Raw genomic sequence first — 18,964 nt, 5'->3', positions numbered from 1 at the left:
CTAGTTCCTTTCTAATTATTCATTTACTGATTTTGCTGCCATGTTACAAATGAGATACGAATGATCGGTGAGTATCAGTGGTTACTCAAGAAGTTTTATGAGAGTCTTGCTTCGAGAGAATTTTTCTGACCATTGAATCTTGTCTTATTTTAAGTTGTCTATGGCTAGTAAGTTATTTTAAAACTCCAGGTGGCATACAGTATGGAATTCCTGTTGTCAGTTATAATATTTAGAATCATACCATCATTTTACAGATTTCTTCAAGATGAATTCCTAGATTTTTTTTGTGGATATTCTCATATCACTTCCTGTGGAATCATTCAACAAAAAAATTTGGTTTGCTTAGACCTGAGCATCACTTTGATCCCCAAATGTTTTATTACTTTTTTCTCTGTGTTAAGCAATGGTTTTTAGTATTTGCTTTCCTTAAGCATTTGCTGTTTATAGGCTTCATTGCCCATTTATATTCATCTGGTTTTTGCCTTAGTACTGTAGGATATTTATTTGCTATTCCAGATTTGCAGATTCTTTTCAGAATTACAGCATTTAAAAGTTGGAGAAGGGCATCCATTTTTTCTGACTATTTAATACATTTGCAGTGGTTAACAAGTTTGGTAATTAAGTTTTGATAATTTATTTCTCTGCATTTTGTTTCAAAGGGGTGGAATAACAACTGGTTTTTAAATTATTTTTCATGTCTTTTTTTTTTCCTTCAAAACTGCAGCAGTGTAGAAAGAAAGAATAGCAGGATGCTCCCTGAATTTATATTGTCATGGAATGATGCTGAAGATTTAGGTGGAAGAACAGAAACTGCATTCCTCTTAAAAGAATTGGACACTCTGAGGGCCAAAAATAAAAAGGTACAATTAAGATATTTAAGATCCCAATATTTGCTTTTTTATAATTGCCTTGCAAAACATACATTTTAAACTGTGCCTGATTTAGTTTTGTTATTTATTTTAGTGCACCAATCACTAGTTTCCTGTAATTTTGGATTTTTAGTATTTGCTTAGCAACTATTTCTCTGGAATTAAAAAAAAAAACCTCCAGCCTACTCTCTGACTTTTTTGATCAATGACATAGATTCTTGCACCCTGGATAAAAACCAATGAAGACCAAAGACTAGACCAGAATTTCATGGGTAGAATCCAATTAATGTGCCCTGATAACTCAGCTTTATTGAAGGGGAGAAAATTCCATCTTCCTTGAACATTGCATTGCTTTTAGTGTTTGCTGTGTTTGCATGTGCCTAAACAAATCTAACAGTCTCTAGTCTTTCCATGTGTCATTCAATATTCAAGTTCAGATATCTGTCCAAGAACAGATTTAGTAAATACTCTTTAAAAGAAAGGCCTTGATATGTGAAAGAATACCAGTCTTCCATCTGATGAAGAATATGAAAAATATGCATTTACACCAGTCTTTTCAGACTGTAATGTCTGTATCTTGGTAGGAAACAGGCTAAACACCTACATTGAACTTACTCAGCAAGAAGGACTACAGCTGGTGATACCTGAGGAAGAGGATCACAAATAAAAACAATGGCATGTGCATTGCTGCTTGTCTCACAGAGCAAACTAGCCCAGATGTTGAAAAATATATTCTTACCTTTGTTCTTTAAACAAATAAATATAATAATTTGAACTTCTGGTTTAATGCTTAGTGTTTGTATTTTGGGGATGAGAAATTGTTGTTTGCAATTTTATTGTGGTTGAATTACTTGCTGACAGTTTCAGCCAGATAAGAATCTTACTGTCCATTTGCTCAATTCAGCTTCAAGATAAGCTGGCTGAAAAGGACAAGGAGCTGAAGACAATGAAACTGGACTTAGAATTGCAAGACAGAGCTACAGAAGCTAAGATTGCAGAAAGGATTGCAGGTACAGTAGGCAAGCGTTTAACAGATGGCTGTATGGCTCATACGGTACCCGTGGTTGCTATATGACGTGGCCTACTGAATGTTAGCTTTATTTGCTAAAGGAGGGAAGATTTGACTTTTTTTTTAATGTGTGGCTGTTTAGAGTTGCTTAGAAAATAGATGGCTTTAACATCCTGGTACTGGTATTAGTAGGAGCTTTACCTGTATTCATACTGATTTGGGCATTAAATGCATTGTTAACACCATGTCAATCCAATCACAAAAAGGTTGTTTGTTTTGTTGGAAGGTCCTGAACAAACAAGGGGAAATAATGATTACCAGTGCCTCTACCTTTCAACCAGCAGTTCAAATACCACTTATTGTTTTAGCTGGTTCAGAGCAATACTACCCCCTCTCCGTGTTTGGAGATAGTCTCACATTCACCTCAACCAGGGACCTGTGCTGTTCTTGAAAAATCTGCTCTTCTGGTAGTTAAAATGAATTTTTGTCAGATGATGCCATATATCCAGTGAATGAAGTTTATATGAATTCTCAGAAGGAAAGGTTTTTAAGTTTATATCTGAAAGTGAACATGTGTTTATATTTGTTGTTAATTGTTCTTTGGATAGACATACAAGCATGGAGACAGTTTGTGTTCTATGCTTGTGGAAACTGCTAATGTAATAAAGCTGGGCATTCTTATTATTGAAAAGTGATTGTGTATACATGTACCCAGTAGATGAAAAATAATCTCAGGTTTCCATGAAGATGTTTAAAAAACATTAATGGGAGTGCTTTTATAAATTCATTGTATCATTTGTTCAGAAAGAAAGTGTTAGCTTGGTAAAATTATTTCCTCATAGATCACACACACTTCATAGAGTATTAATAGTACTAATAGCTGTCCCCAAAATATTTGTACTAAAGGGAGGAGTAACTGTCTTCAGGAAAATGGAGTAGATAATAAACTCTCTAGCTGAAAAACAGATGGCTGACATTCCACTTAATAACAAACTCCTGTGAATATGCTATAGTGTGACTATTATAGATGGAAAAGAGAGTTCCTAGATTTTCTGTGGTGGGGGAAGGGAAAGTCAAATCTAATCAACATCTTAGGAAAAAAATTAAATACAAGCATAATTTTTATTGTTTGGCTTGAATAAGAAGTTTTGTGTTTGTTCCTGGATATTTGCCCAGTGTTTTTACCTCTGTACATGGTTCTCTTTGGTAGAGGTGTTCATTGCTCATTAAAACCTGGAAAGAAAGGTGTGTCAAAAACACAGATAGTTTCGTTTTTATGGATATGGTTGAAATACTTGTTAGGAAATTGTTGTTTTCCTACACTACTGCTTAAACTTTCTATTGATGTCCTAAGCATATTTTTTCTTCAAAACAGAGTGGCATGAATATGGAAATAATAATTTAACATGCTTATTCTGTTTTTAAAGGAAAAATAAACCAAATTTTAAAGACAGCTACATAGTGAAATAACAATGGCCTTTAAAAAACAACATTTTTTTCTCTTTTTATGAGTACAGGAAGTATAAAATCCTTTAAATGCTGAAGAGAGAGGGCAAGAGGCTCCTTACTGCTTAAACTGTTTGCCAAAAGGAAGCATTGTTAATACTTCACACTTTTTTTGCTTCCTGTCTTACAGTTCTAAGAATGTTACCAAATTTGGATAAATGGTTTAAAATCTGGAATTATGTGAACCAAACTGGATTTGTGGAAGCCTGTGTGTGTCTCTCTCGTAAAAGCCTTTGGGAGAGTTCTAATGGACAAGCAGAACCTAATAAAGAACAGACGGTGTGTTCAAGGAAAAACTTATCCCCCTGCATTAAGTTCTTTGAGGAAGGGAGAACACATGCTGCTCTGATTTCAGGTTACTAGTTAATGTTTAATTACTGCAGTGTGTAACACATGGTATAGTGAAGCTTGTAAATATGGGTGTTTGCATTTTTATTATTACTTAGTACTGACTTTGTGATAAGTAAGTGACTCCACAAAATTATATTGTAAAGAGCATAAGAAAGGTACACCATAAAAGTGTTATCTGCTTTGAGGAATATTAGAATTCTGTTTTAAAAGGTAACCCTCTAATTGATAGGCTTTACCTTATGGAAAGAATTGAGAAGTGAAGACAAAGGGTGTTTTGAAATGAAGCTACAACAATCTACAGAAACAAATAATCCAAAGGTTGTCACTTTGTGATTTTTAAATTGTTCAAAGAAAAAGTAAAGAAAAAAAGGGTAAATTTGTGCAATGCTTCATGAGAAAAGAAGAAAAAGTAGTATTAAAGCAGAAGATATACATGATGGAAGAAAAGTATTATACTGTATGAAGTAAATAACTTATTTTCAGATTTTTTTTATTCTTAAATTTTGTTAGCCTTGAAAACGTATTTTAAAACTTCTTTGGATCCCTATCTTTATGTCAGCTTGTTATGGCTAAAGAAAATTAGAGAATTTAAAGTTTTGATTTCAGACTTTTAGGCATTAGAGGCTATTGTTTCTGGTGGACATAGTTACCACAGGTTCCTACAGTTCATTCATTATTCTTCTGTTGGATTTTGTGTCATTCTGGCCCAATGTCAGAAGCTGCTGTTAGTTTCACGCCCTGTCATGAAGAAGAACAGAGGTGGAGGCAACATCTGGAAAAGCCAAGGAAGCACACACCATAAAGGAACAGACATCAGCAGACATCAGAATAGTGTAAGCAAAAAAGGGAACACCACATAGGAAGCGGGTATGAAAAACAGCCAGATCTGAAATTTGGGTGTGCAGAACTTTCATGTGTTGAACAGAAAAGGGAATCTGAAATTTGGGTGTGCAGAACTTTCATGTGTTGAACAGAAAAGGGAATGGGTGTCACTTGTGGGAGTGGAAAGGGGAAGGAGCATACATCTTCTGAGGACAGACTGAAAAATCAAGATGGAGGCATTGCAAAGGAATAAGTCTTCAAAACAACTAGCTGAGAGAACAGATCTCACTTTGGATGGATGTAGTAAGTGACTTCATTTTTTCCTAATGGAAGAATTAAGCAGGGGATATATATATGAACTTATAGAGGAAGGAGCTGGTAGAGTGTAAGGGAGAGTTATAGAGCATAGTAGTAAGACTGGAAAAAATATCAAAGCCCGATTCTCACAGTGCCATTACTGCAGCAAGATAAGATAGTTGGCATCAGAACCGGAACTCTTGGAATATTTTTGTTGCTATCAGAGTATATATTGAGACTAAGAATAATTCTGAACAAAAATAAAATAAAAATATTTATCCTTAAATCTTTCTGTAGCAACAGCTATTCCATGAGTTGGGATGTTTTTATGCCAGTATCTTAATAATAATGTTACCAAAATTTAATACTTTCTTAAATCAACATCAGCTCAGCAAGGTTTAGTCCAGCCCTGTTAGGGGTTTCACACCATTTTTATTGCTTGAGAACTGTAGATGCTCTCTGAAAGACCAAGGTAATGATAGGAAATACAGTGTGGAAAAAGAGGAAAGCAGTGCTTCTAACATGGTGGTATATATCATACAACTTGCAGTCTCCTGGAAACTAGGGCAATATACCTACAATGAAGTCCCTATTTCGGGTCTGTTTTTATTAAAATGTTGTGAATATAGATTCGTGGTATTTTGGAATTCTTGAATATGGTGTGGAAATATTAATGAACATTATTTGAAGTTTTCTAAATTAACTTGAAAAATAATTACTGAATATGCATATGCAATAGATTTAATAGCAAAAGTAAAAACAAATATCCAAGTGGCTGTTAGCTTAGAGTTAATTTGATTTAATATCCATAAAGTGAGAGGAAATAAGTAATCTTGCCAGTAATAAACTTTGGGTGGCAATAACTTTCAGCACAGAAGAAAAGTATTTTCCATTTCTTCAAAGCTCACTTTAGAGTCCCTTTTTAGATGTTATTTTTCTTTCCTGCATGTCATCCATTAAAGATTAGCTGTGGAAGGTTGGAGCATGGAGAGATTATGAATGACAGAACAACTCCTGCAGAATAATAATCAGTTTTTGGTATTTAATGCTGTTTGACTTTTGCAGACACATTTCTTATTAACCTTTGGTACAAACAGAAATCCAGGTTCCTGATATCTCATGGAGAAGATGAATTCAAGATCCTCTTCCAATTAAACTGAAATAAGGCCAATATTGGGCTTTAGCCAAGAGAACTCGGTAGTTCCCCACTCTCATGTTTATAAACCTAAATATGGATGATATTTTACAGTTTAAGAAGGTAATGCATATACTTCCTTAAACTAGTTTTCTTGCATAATTTATTTACATATTTAGTCCGTATAACTCTTAGGGGGTTTGTCCTATTAAATGGCTCATTATGAATACTATTTCCTGAATATATTTTCAAAATATTTCCTGATAAATAACACAATTTTGAAAATAGCTGCAGGATTTGAATCCTCTGTATGGGAAGGTAGACAATCCATCTCAAGAACAGAAAAACAGCACAAGGTGGGGGCGTCATGGCTGGGAAATTCTTGGCTTAACTTTTAACAGCTTAATTTGAAATAATGTGATTTTACTTTCAGATTGTCAGAATCGTTGATTGTCAAAAAGTTGCATACAGCTCTTTGAAGTACAATATATGATGAGTTGGCATAGATTAAAATGTCAATTACTAAGCTATTTATCAGTGGAAATTGTATGTAAAAAGCAAGCCAGTTTCTTCTGCATTTTTTATGACTAGTCTGTCCTTTCTTCCTCACAAGTGCTAGGTGAGCATAAAGAATTGGCTTTTATTCAGGAATAAAAAGGTCTGCAAATTATCTACTTCTTGGGGCATTACAAAGCTTTCCTTTAATGTGATAAATTATAACTTGCAAACTTTAATGCAATGTTTATATTTTCCCCCTAAAAATAAATATTCAGGCATCAGCAATTACCCATTGAAGAAAAACAGTTTAACAGCATTATGGTTTGAATTTTGAAGTCAGCTGTGTTTAGTGTGTTAGAGGCAGAGGCTTAAGTATTGTACAGGGATTGGCTTTCACAAGAACTGCCTTGGGGTCTGTGTATAATACTCTCTCCTATTCTTTTCCACTTTATTTTTTTTTAATTGAATTGTGATCTGAGTACATAAAGAAAACCCTATGCAGAGCTGCCACTAAACAATTTTAGCCTTTTATTAAGAACACTCTTTTTATAGCATTGGAAATGTAGGAGCAGATGAATGCTATGCACTAAATGCATACAACAAACACAGAGCAATAAAGTCAGTGTGTTCTATCAGTGTTTGTTCAGATTGCTTTATCTATAAAGTCACATTTAGGTGTAAATTACTTTTAGTCTATAACTCCTGGTACAGACTGGTGAAAACTCTTACATATTTTTCCTATGATCTTCTTATCACTATTTTACTTTTAGTTTTTCAGTTGTACGTCATAACTGAAAGTAAATGAATCCTAGCTTTCCAAAAGAGCTAGAAACTTAAGTTGTCTGTTTCGTAATAGAACATGTCAACACTATTTTTAAGTTGACAGTGAGCCCTGGAGCTCCTGATAGTTTGCCATTAACCTGAATAAGAACTCTGTAAGTGCTTTAGAATTTGAACATTTCTGGGGATTATCTGCATTTTGTAACATGTATAAGCAGAGACCATTTAATGACACATTTTAAAGGCTTTCATGGCAATGAAGGGTTTTTTTTCTTTATTTGGCTATGATAAGATTGACTTATTTAGGACTTGTGAGCACAGTCATTAAATTTAATAGAAGGAAATCTCAGAGGATTTTGATTTCTAATTTGAGTGGATGAAAAATGCATACAGGTTTGCATTTCTGTAAGGAGAACAAGCATATATCCATACAGTCAAATAAAATTTAATATATATGTAAAACTTACTTATATTGAAAACTAGTTATTGTATTGTAATAATATTTACTGTATCTTCTGAAATACAGTAGCACTGTGTATAATGATCTCATTTTCTTTAGAAGACTTGGCCTGTATTCTAATTTTACTTTTTTTAATGAGTAATTTTAAAAAGTGATTTTTGCTGCCATAAATGTTTTTAGTCCCAACATTTTCCTCCTTTGCCTCTCTTACTCAGTTTATTTTATTTATACTGATGACCTCTAGGAAATGAGCAAACAGACTTTTATCCTGGGAATTGTGCTTTCCTTGCTTCCCCTAAAGTTCCATGTTTGGAAAATCATGAAACGCTGTTTAAACTAGAATGATTTCCAGCACACCTTCTCAGTACTGCTGTTTTAAAGGTGGTTTAAAAAGTATAGGAGATAAGTTTGCCAAAAGAATCAGGTTCAACTAAGAAAATATGTACACTGCTTTGACTCAGTAAACTCATACTTGGTATGGTTCATCTTCTTCATATTTACTTTTGCCCATATTAGAAAACAATTAGCTTACTAAACAAATTTGAGTATTTGGGATAAAAAAATCTACTTTGAGTCTCTCTCATTTGACTAAGAATTACATGATATTTGATAAGCTTGTTTAAAAATGGACATATCCAAATATTATTGTAAACACCCATTGATTTGTTTTACCTGCAATATAAGTATTTTACTTAGTTGGCTTACATAGTAGCTAATAATATTTGTTAATGTAATTTAACTGCTGTGAACCTTTACTGAACAAATATTGAAATTTATACAAGTCAAAGAAAGAGAATCTCTAATGACTTTTGTAAAAGCTTCCATTTAATAGTTAAGGAGAAAAGTTTATATGACATACCAGATGCAATTAACAGTAGATTTTACATTTAATAAAAAGAAAGAAGCATATGTATTTGCTTTATTCATTCCATCATAATTTGCATTAGAGCTGTGGGTGTTTAATGAGCAAATTCCAGCTAAAATGCTATATTGATTTTCTAAGTGAACTTTGTAATAGCTATCTACCTTACAAAAGCTCTCTGTTTACAATTGTTTTCTTTACTAAAAACTAAAAATGTTTTAGAATTGATGAGTTTAGCATAATGATTCTTTTAAAATAAAGAGCTCTTTTAGAGTATGCAGGGGTTTTAGTTACAAGGAGAAAGATGTTATTAAAATGTTAAAAAAATAAAGTTTATACAACTAAACTAAAAGTGCTGTACTTTTATATACTACAATATTTGCAAGCATGGGAAAATATTTTTTTTTCTTAATTCAGTTCTCTGGGATTTAAATATTTTAACTCTTGAATGCCATTATATATATATATGAATTAGTAACAGACACATTTTAGCTTAATACTAGACTGCTCATATTACATTTCTGTGAGTCATTTTCTTACTTGAAATATGAATTCTGTACAAATTTGTGTTTCTTCTTGGTCAGGCCTCAAGACAGAAAGGATAGGAGTGGCTGGTATGCCACTAGAAGGTCTCCAAGGAAAACCTTTTAATGGTGACCAGAGCAGTTGGTGAAAAAGTAGATGGATCTGTTTTTTCTTTGGATCAGGCACCTAGTCAGTCTAGCAGTATGGAGTTAGTATTTTGCTGGATATGTCATATCTTGAATGGAATTTAGAAGCATGACTTGGTATTACTCTCAATCATTTTTCACCTCACATTTTAAAGAAGCATAGGGATGATAATCTGGATAATTTTTACTCTTTCTAATATGAAGGAATGTCATGTCACTCTTTCATAGACTCTAACTGGACAGCTTATACATCACTTGTTTTCCTAGATATGGCACAAAATGTTTTGCTTTGCTGCTGCAGTGAGACCTAAATGTGTATGCATTTCACTTATTTCAAGCATGCTGTGGTCCTTACAGTCCTGAACTTCTACTTGGGACTCATCCATAGCTCAGTGTGAATGGGGAATGTTCAGACTACCTGCAATCTTGTGACTGTCATAATATTCCCTAGAGTAGGTAAAAAGGAATTTAAAAAATGTTAAATAGTAGTCAGAAATGTATAGCCACTGGATAACAAAAACATCAAACCTAAATTCAGCTTTGGCTAGTGAAGAGATCAGGTGACTTAATCATACATAGACCATTAAAATGAGCTAGATGAGGTCTTTAAGTATTTTTTAAATAAGTAACTTCTTTTGGAAGTGTCAGTATTGCTATGTTGTATTAATATGCCATGTATCTAAGTATCTTTTTTTTTTTTAACTTACATTACTATGCAAGCATCTTACATGGTTTTCTACATTTTCCCTAACCTGTTTTGGTATTAAACTTGCAATATGACTTTTAAGAAACACTTTTAATTGATATAGAATGACATAGAAGTGACATGAATTATATATATATATGTCAATTTGAGAAATATATATAATATAGAATTTACATGAACTATATAGAATTTTTTAATGCAGTTTGTGGATTTGGTCAGTGGGATATTTACCCCAGTATTTTACTTTAGTGGAAGGATAAGAAAACAACAAGAAAGAATTGCTCAATTAAAGTTACTTTTCATAGCTGCTGGTTAAAAGACTGTTTTGTAATAGACTTTCAGGTGGGGGAAGGGGTCACTGTTCAAAGGCAATTAGCATCTGAGCTGCTGTCAGGGGTGGTAAGATTTCAGATAAGCAGGATGCTTAAATAACTTGAAAAATATCTTTTTCTGAATGCTTTCATACTGTTACATGTACATTACTTTGGTTTAATGACAAGGAAGAAAAAAATCTGTTTTTTAAAAGCCTGTATAGTCATTATTACCACTGGCCATATTTATGCAGAGGAGGACTGAGATATGCCAAAAGACAGTCGCTCTACGTGTACATGTGCATTGAAGATCCACTGCAGCAGTCAACAAACTGTGGGGTTTCATGCTGAGGTGAGGGTGTTCTAAGGTCTGACAGAAGTGGTGCACTTGAACAGGCCAGAAAGAAGTTAGCTAAACTGGCAAATAATTAACCTCATAATAGTAATAAGTGCCAAATCTTCAGTTATTTTAGACAACTTTCAATTCATTGCAGCAGTTGTTTTCAAGGTGAAAATTGCATAGTGTTTCCACTTGCAGCTTTATGAAAAGGGTTCTCTGTGAAGTGTCTCTGTTATGATGCTAGATAAACTGACATAATTTACTGGAGAAACCATGGCAAACAAATATATTTAGGTACTGATAGGTAATAATTACCATACCAAATCAAACTGCCTGTGTATTCCAGATCCAGTCAGGACATAGCAGTTGAGCTGTAGTTTACCCAGGCAGTCATTGCTCTGGCACTAGTTTCCCTGCCATCACAGATCTCAGCAATTGAAGTGGAAGTCTAGTGAGCTGAAATGCACAGCCTAGGTTACCTCCTATGGTTTTTGCTTGTCCTTGCTGAGCCACCTACCTTTGCAGATATCAGATGCATTCTCTGCAAGTGCTGCAAACTTATTGCTGGATACCAGCCAGTGCAAATGTAGTGTTACAGCTGCCTTAGTCCTTAGTTTTTCCATTCCACATCAAGCAAAGTTTTCTTGTTGCAAACAGGGGAAATAGATCCTCAAGAAAAAAAACCCAACACTATACTTCTGGATTAAAGAGAATTTAATCAGTGTTTGTTAATTTTTGCATACATTTCAAAATCTGTGCTTCCAATGCTGAATTTCTTTTGGTGTTGTTGTTGGGACACAACTGTTACAGCTCTGACCTGATGACTAGGCTTGTGGCTCCTCTGCAGACTTTCTGTGAGGGGAAGGACTGCACTTTCACAATTAACATTTAGCCTTTCCCTGTCTGATTTTGTGTAATGGGCTGTTAGCCTGCAACCTTTCGCGAGGCCTGCAAAAAATGCTTCCTTACTCCTCAGTGACAGTCTTCTCCCCTGCTTGAGGACAAGATTCCTTTTTCCTTGGTACTGATAAAATGTATTTTATGCCAGTAATACAGTTGCTACAAAAATATGCTACTGTGTTTCTATTGTTTCATTCTGTGAAGAACAATATAATGTTTCATTATATATTCCACTATGGAGTTTTTTGTGCAATAATGTACAGAGGTGAAGTAAGAGTAAAATAACAAATAAAGGCAAAAAAGTTGATCTCAGTTTAGGCGAGAATGGAGGGACAAAAGTTCTAGGCTTTTAGTAAAAGGGAGGAAGTAAAGAGGGAGGAAGAGTTTCTTTGAGATTGTAGTGACTTAAGGAGTGGTTTAGAGAGGAGCAGATAGTTCTGAAGGGAGTAAGGAAGCCCAGCAGCAATGGCTCAATAGAGAAAGTTCTTGAGAAATAAACATCAAAATTTGAGAACCACTATGTTAGAAGACTTTGGCTCCTAACCCAGTGGCATAACCCAGTTTGACAGACTAGAAGGGCCAAAAGGGCCAAGGAGAATGGAGAATTCAGGAACCTATAGATCTCAGCTGAGTTTTTTGAGGTTCCAGTGAGAGAGAATATAGTCCTCTGTCTTGGAGTGACAGCGGTCTTACAGCATCCTGAAAGTCCCTAGACATTTTGAATGCATGGTTTTATGATGACTGTGAGGAGAGATTTGCAGTATTGCAGAGGGAAATGATGAAAGTATGAATAAAGATTTTAGTGGAGGCAGGGTCGGGGTAAGGATTCTGGCAGTGTGCCAGAGATGGTGTTAGACATATTGACAGGGGAGAGGCAGGGAGAAAATGTAAGCTCAGGATGAGGAATGACTTGAAGGTGTTAGTTTGCTCCTAAGGATAGACAGTAAATCTTAGTTTATTGGTACCTAATGCTCCAAGGTCCATGTATGCTGTGACAGATAATATAACAGTATATTACACAATAAAGTAAAGGCTTGGCAGAGAAGGAGAGATGCCAGCTGTACCACTCTTGTGAACCAGAGACAGACTATAAAAATATTAGAATTTTTAATATCACTGTGCCACCCTGATAGGAAGCAGTCTGATGGTAATAGTTTTAAGGTATGATTACTTTTAACTCTGTGTCCTAGAAAAAACTTGCTAGTGTCTTCTATGATTCTGAGCTTTCAGAATTACTTTTCCATTAAGCAAGTATTCAGAATGCCCAGCAAATCACTTTCTTTCCCTGTTAGATTTTATAGGGGTGAATTTGAAAACACATAGCTTTATTTAATATGTTAAAGTATTGACTATAACAATTAACAGCAATTTAGTGTTGTGTGTAAGAAGCAATATAGACCTTATGCAGAATAATCCCAAGGTCACTGGAGAAGTGTTGATTTTAGGAGGGGGTGGCAAAGGCCAACATAAGTGCATCTAATAGTGCTTTTCCCTGTCAAACTTGTTTGTTGAACACACTTTTGCAGCTCTGGTGGAAGAAGTTTATTCTGCTCAACGGGAACGTGATGAGGCTGTCATGGCAAGGCTTAGGTTAGCCAATGAAGAGAGAGATGAAGCATTTCTGCAAGTACAGCGTTTAGAAGAGTCTCTCAAAGAGTAAGTATACATTTCCTGCACCATGTAAAAAAGCTGTTGTGTCACTCTGTGACAGTCATAAGCTGCTCAGCAGTGGTTATAGGAAAACTTAGCACATTATTATCCGTGCAATAAAATAGACTAGGGCTAGTCTTACTGTGTTATTGGTTAATTTGTTAGCTGTTTTATAAAACCCTATTTTTCTCTGGAGACTGAGAGAAGGTGAATAATTTTGATCACAAAAATTAAAAATATAATCAAAAGCTTCAGTATTGATTTATTGAGGGAGATATAAGATGAATGTGACATTTTATAGGGATCTTTTGACACAGAGTACCAGAATGTCAGTCAAAAGTTGCAACATATAGGAAATCAATCAAGCCTTTAAGCCCACTAGACATTTCCTTCAGCAAAATTTCTACTAATTATATGGGTGACACAGTAAAAATATATGGGTTTTTTCTCTATCTTTAGTGTAGGAGCAGTTTGTAAGGTAATAAGGGTACAATTAATAGTTCATAGATTTTTTTGTATGCCATTTTAATACAACAGAAACAGGCAATCTTATGTTAAACAGAACTAAGTCAGGGGAAAATTATAAAGAGTGGTTTCTTTCTCCCTTGGGATATAGGCAGCTTTGAAGCTACAGTTTGCTTCTCCATACAATCTTTGGCCATCTGATTTGTGATGATCTTGGTGATCATCTTTGTTAGTTCCACAAAGACTAGAGTGGCTGAGAAATTTCTCTTTTCTGCCAGGAGAAATGCAAAGAAACAAGCTTCTAATGGCAGGAGACTGAATAGGTGCAGCAGTTGGTTTACTAAATAACAGGCAATGATGTTTTAATTAATTGGTTCTATGAAGAACACTCCTCTTTCAGACAGAAAACCAGTCATCTTCTTTTGGATATTTTTATAGTTCAGGCCAGACAATATTATCTAAATTAATTTCAATAATCTGCACATAGTTTGTCTACCATTACTCTTTAGAATTTACAAGTTAATAGAGTAATCTTGTATGTTCCAAGAGTAAAGAAAATTTTGTATGGCTTCAAACATCACATGATCCTGTATATAAACAGTTAGCATAAACTCAAGATCTTTGATCTTAAAGCTCTCAACTAATGCTGAAAATTAACTATTCTGTTCAACAAATTTGGTCAATGACTTGGGTTTCTGGCATATTGCTGCTTTCTCTGCTGGGGAATCCATAGACACATGAGTGGCAGTTCTTGACACACATGAATCCCTCAGAACACCTTCACTTGTTTTCCCTTCAACCCCTTCTGTCTGCTTCACTCATGTTCTTGAAAACTGACTTAGTTCTAAGCAAAAGTATGAGAAAAGAGAAGAAACTCCATTTCTCAGAGAACATGCGTAGTACCTTCCTCAAAAGCATGTCATTGCAGAAGGCGCTGGAAACACTGGTAATGCCAAAGTAGTACTTGTTCCCAGGAGAATCAGTAGCTCCCTTGCCTGATAGTTTGAAGCCAAGCTATTACATTTTATTGCTATCATTTAGAGAACAGCAGTTGTACTAGCTGTCATCCACTTGGATGTTCTTTCCCATGCTTTATAGAGAGGTCTGATACCCTGATGCCATTCACAGTTTCAGAAGTGGTTTAAGAGATTTCCATGTGGAGAACATCAGCTTTCTTTTCTAACTACCACCCTTGATAGTTTCTTCCTTCCTTATGGTGGTTGTTCAAAAGGTCAAGTTCCCTGTCTGAGATGTGGAGCACATAGAGGTTTGGGATTTTTATAAAGAACATTGGCTACTTGTGCCGCACTCATCAAGTATTAGAGCACAAGTCACTCTTCCCATCTGCTTTGGACTTACTCCAATCAGAGAACTTTACAAGAGTGCAATATTGAACAGCCTGCCAACCTTTATCAAATGCCTTAATTCTTTCTTTAAATTAGCAGCTGGAGCAGTTCTATTGTCATTATTTAACTGTAACAACTAAAATTCTTTCAGCCCTGTTGGCTCTAGGGGTTATGTTATCAGAATGTGTTTAGAAGTGGGAGATGAGGAATCCTTGATTACTGCTGTTTAAAATCATAATGTTTTCATTCATTGTCTATGCACAGCACAGGGAGACTTAACAGGGCAAATACACAGCTCTGGGTGCTACTTTTTAAAAATATTGTCACCTAAGGAGATGTTTGTATACCTACAGATAGATCCCTTGTGGCAGTTATATGCTGAAGGTATGCTTATGGCAGAAGTTCATGTTCTTTTTTCCACTCCCAATTCTCCCTAAGGTATCTTGCTTACCCAGCCTGTTGGTTGGCTGGGTGATTTTGTTGACCCACACTTTTAGCGGTGTAGAAGTCCTCTGGAGAAGCTGGGTCAGTCCTGCCAATTTACTTTGACAAATACTGTTCTTTTCATTGTGAATACAAACTAGCTGGAGATCCATTTTTAAGTCCCGCATGAAGTGGTACTTAGAACAATGTAAAAACCTAAAGCAGGATCTTAAACAGGATCTTAAAGTAGGACCTTAAATCTGGACCAAGGATCCAACTCTGAGAATTTATTATAATAATATATTAATTAATACTATTGTGTTTGTTATTTTATTATTTGTGTTACTTTATTAATAAAGTCAAACCCAGCAAAGGTTAGCTTTTACTTTATTTTGTTTAGTTCTGGTGCTGACTGAATATGTTGGAGTAGTTCCTGCTTGTGAATGCCATATAAATATAACAGTGATAGTATATTCTGAAATATGTTTTTTAATTTAAAAAAATTTATACTGATTGATTTACTATGCCTTATGTACTGTTATCTGAAAAACCTAATGGAAAATGTGGTAGCACGCTGTCAAGTGTTCTATAATGTGTTTTAGCTAAAATCATGGCTTTGGAGCAGTGCCTGTCACAGCACTGCTGAAGTGTTGCTGTGTAGAAGATGTTTAATAGTACTATATCTGTCTTAAAATATCATAGGCTACTTTTAGTAGAAGTCACCATTAAGTAAGTAGCAGTGGAGTGGTAAGGTAACTTTAATATGCTCATTTTTCCAGAAGAGAGATCTCTGTCCATTTAACAAACCTTAGATAAAATAAAATGTGTACTATCCCATTTATTAGATTTTTGTGCTGTCACTTACTACTTTTACACAGCCAGTATTCAATGCTGTATGACTAAATTCCTCGTATCATCTTTGTATTTGACAGGTCAATATATGTTCTGTTGAAATAGAAAGGGAGGAAAGTGCAGGCAGGTTTGTTCCAGAATTAAACGGGGGCCTTGCAGAGAATTGGCTTAGCTTCCTATTTTATGCAAGATATAAAATCAAAATATTTTTAAAGTTACTTCAACTGGTTTGGGATTTTTCCTTCATTTTGGAAGAAAGATATGGAAAAAGAATTCCTTAAAAATGAAAAAAAAAACCCTATCAACAAAAGCCATGTTCTGTTTCATCTGGGGTGCAGTAAAAACAAAAAAAAAAAAAAATCCCAGCATGTAAAAGTTGTAAGCCCAGAAATAAATAAAATAAAAGCATCAGTCATTTCTATCACTGGGGAACTTTTTTCATCTAAGCACATATGAACAATTGATCCTTGTAGTCATATATAGCAGTAAACATTAATAACTTAACAGTCTGAAGTCAGTGCTGAAGATATGGAGCATTATTGAAAGATGGAGTCGAGCAGGTGGCACTTTAATATGTTCAGTGTCATGGTTGACTCTAAAGACTAGTAGAATGAAATTACTTGAGGTTCTAAAGATTTAAAAAGCGAACTCATTTTGCTGCACTAAGGAAATGCTACTGATCAGGCTTTCTGTGTCCCTTTTTTCTAGGCTAGAAAATATTAACCCTGAAGAAAATGACATGGTAAGCCATTCTCTGAGGAGATTTCTTGATGTCAGTCTTATATCTTAGAGGCTTAAGTTCAATTGAGTGGGTTTCAAGAACTAAGATGTGGGAAAAAGAAGAATTGACACACTAATAATGTACATCTTTGCTGCAATATGAAAATTCAATAACTTCACTCAGTCAATTTACAATTCACATGTGCCTATTAATTAAAACCCTATATTAAATAAAATATATTAAAACTTCATGTCTGACTAACATATAATGCTGTTGGTAGACATTACAGGAATTACTGAACAGAATAAACAATGCAGACACAGGGATAGATATACTGAAGAATGGAGCTATAATTCTGAACCGAATACACAGGACCAAAGAACGTAAAAAGAAAATAATAGCTGAGGAAATGAATGCAGTAATAGAGCAACGGGATGCTGCTTTATCTCAAGTAAGTCTCTACAAGTATATTATCACTCAGTAGAAAATTTATTTTTTTGTTCTTTTTTTTTCTTGGAGGGGGGCAGGGGTTGGTTTACTTTTGGGGAAGAAAACTATTTTGTTTACTTTTCTCTCTTGAAAATCTCAAAGGAGAGCCCTTGTAGTAAATGTCTGATTACTAATCAACTTTTTCTTCATGGTAGTAGCATCTGTTAAAATGGCATCACTGTGTTTCCTGAGAAAAGTTATATTTGTGGTTTTTGCACTTCATTACTCTCTGTCTTCTTTCTAAAACAAAATGGTTTTCAGTGAGTTGACCAATCTAAAAAGCTATTTAGGGCTTAGTTTTGAAGTATGCTAGATTGGTGAAATGCATTGGATGACAGTTAACTGGGACAAAAGGATTTATAAAGGTTTGTAAGTAGCAAAAATATACATTAAAGGAAGGTTACAGTACCACATGCAACAATGCAAGCAATTCCTCCCTTTGTTGCCTTACATGCAGGAGATAAAAATCAGCATGTGGTCCTTGACTCTCAAAGTCTTACCCATCTACTACGTGACTTGAAAGAATCTGGGTTCTTTTTTCTGCTCAGATTACTCATTGCCTGCAATTTCCTATTTTGACAGAACAGTAATTGTCTTCATTCTCTTCATCATAAAGAGAGTTTCCTTGCATTTTTCATCTCATGGAAGAGTTTTTCTGTAATTTCTTTGGTTTGAGTTTAGGTTTTTTACTGACCATTTTTTAATGGATTTTTAACTCAATAGGAAAGAGTTGTAAGGAGGAGCAGACCAAGTAGGGAATATATCTCCTGAGAAAAGATCTTAGACTGGATGAAGCCCCTTATGCCAGGCAACAAATTTAATCTGACTCTTCGAATATTGAAAATTTTGATTTTTAATGTAAGTAACAAAAGTTGGCCCACATGTAACTAATTTAAAGTCAGCTTCGTGATCTTTAATGATATCAATAACGTTAATTGAATTTATGTTCTATTGAGAAGTCCTCTGATAAAAGTTCCCCCTCTACAAACACTGTAATTTTCATGCTTTTTTCAGTCATTTTTTACATTCTCTCCTACTTTAACCTTGAAAGCTCCATCTGCCTGGTGCTTGGAATATTTTTTGTGTCTGTCAAGAGTATGTATTGCAAAAAATCTTAATGTATTATTGGTGGTATTTTACTTTCTGAGTCTATTTTTTTTCCTTTTATAATAATATTGCTGGGATGTTTCCCAGCACAGCTACTGGGAATCGTCCAACAGCCCTTCCAAAAGTTTATGTTCTTTCTTCTTGTACAGGACATTCAAAAAGTGAGCATCTTGTAAGAGGAAAGCTTTCAGCAAAAGAGAAGGATCTCTTTTGCTGATCTTGATATTTTTGTTTTCATTATTTCAGTTTTTGGTTCTTTGTTGAAGTGGACTTTCAGGCATACTTGGACCATGCAACTTCTATCAATGTCAGAAGAATTTCATTGTCAGGCATTTTAATACATTTTTTAAATGTAATTGATTTTAGGCTGCCTGTTTAAGGAGTAATATTTTCC

General features: G+C 34.7%; 1 protein-coding gene across 2 annotated transcripts in view; it reads left to right on the top strand.

Moving 5' to 3' along the window:
- Positions 1 to 18,964, top strand: part of MIPOL1 (mirror-image polydactyly 1) — a 184,528-nt gene that overhangs the window by 48,420 nt on the left and 117,144 nt on the right. For both annotated transcript variants that reach the window (XM_031064477.1, XM_031064474.1), the window contains exons 5-9: positions 725 to 860; positions 1,774 to 1,879; positions 13,044 to 13,173; positions 16,962 to 16,995; positions 17,255 to 17,425. In XM_031064477.1, the coding sequence (XP_030920337.1) occupies positions 725 to 860; positions 1,774 to 1,879; positions 13,044 to 13,173; positions 16,962 to 16,995; positions 17,255 to 17,425 (577 nt within the window). The remainder of the gene's footprint in view (positions 1 to 724; positions 861 to 1,773; positions 1,880 to 13,043; positions 13,174 to 16,961; positions 16,996 to 17,254; positions 17,426 to 18,964) is intronic.

Source organism: Geospiza fortis, unplaced genomic scaffold (assembly GCF_000277835.1).
Source record: "Geospiza fortis unplaced genomic scaffold, GeoFor_1.0 scaffold54, whole genome shotgun sequence".
NCBI lineage: Eukaryota > Metazoa > Chordata > Aves > Passeriformes > Thraupidae > Geospiza > Geospiza fortis.
The sequence above is the reverse complement of the archived record's forward strand: the minus strand, read 5'-3'. Positions and strand labels throughout refer to the sequence as shown.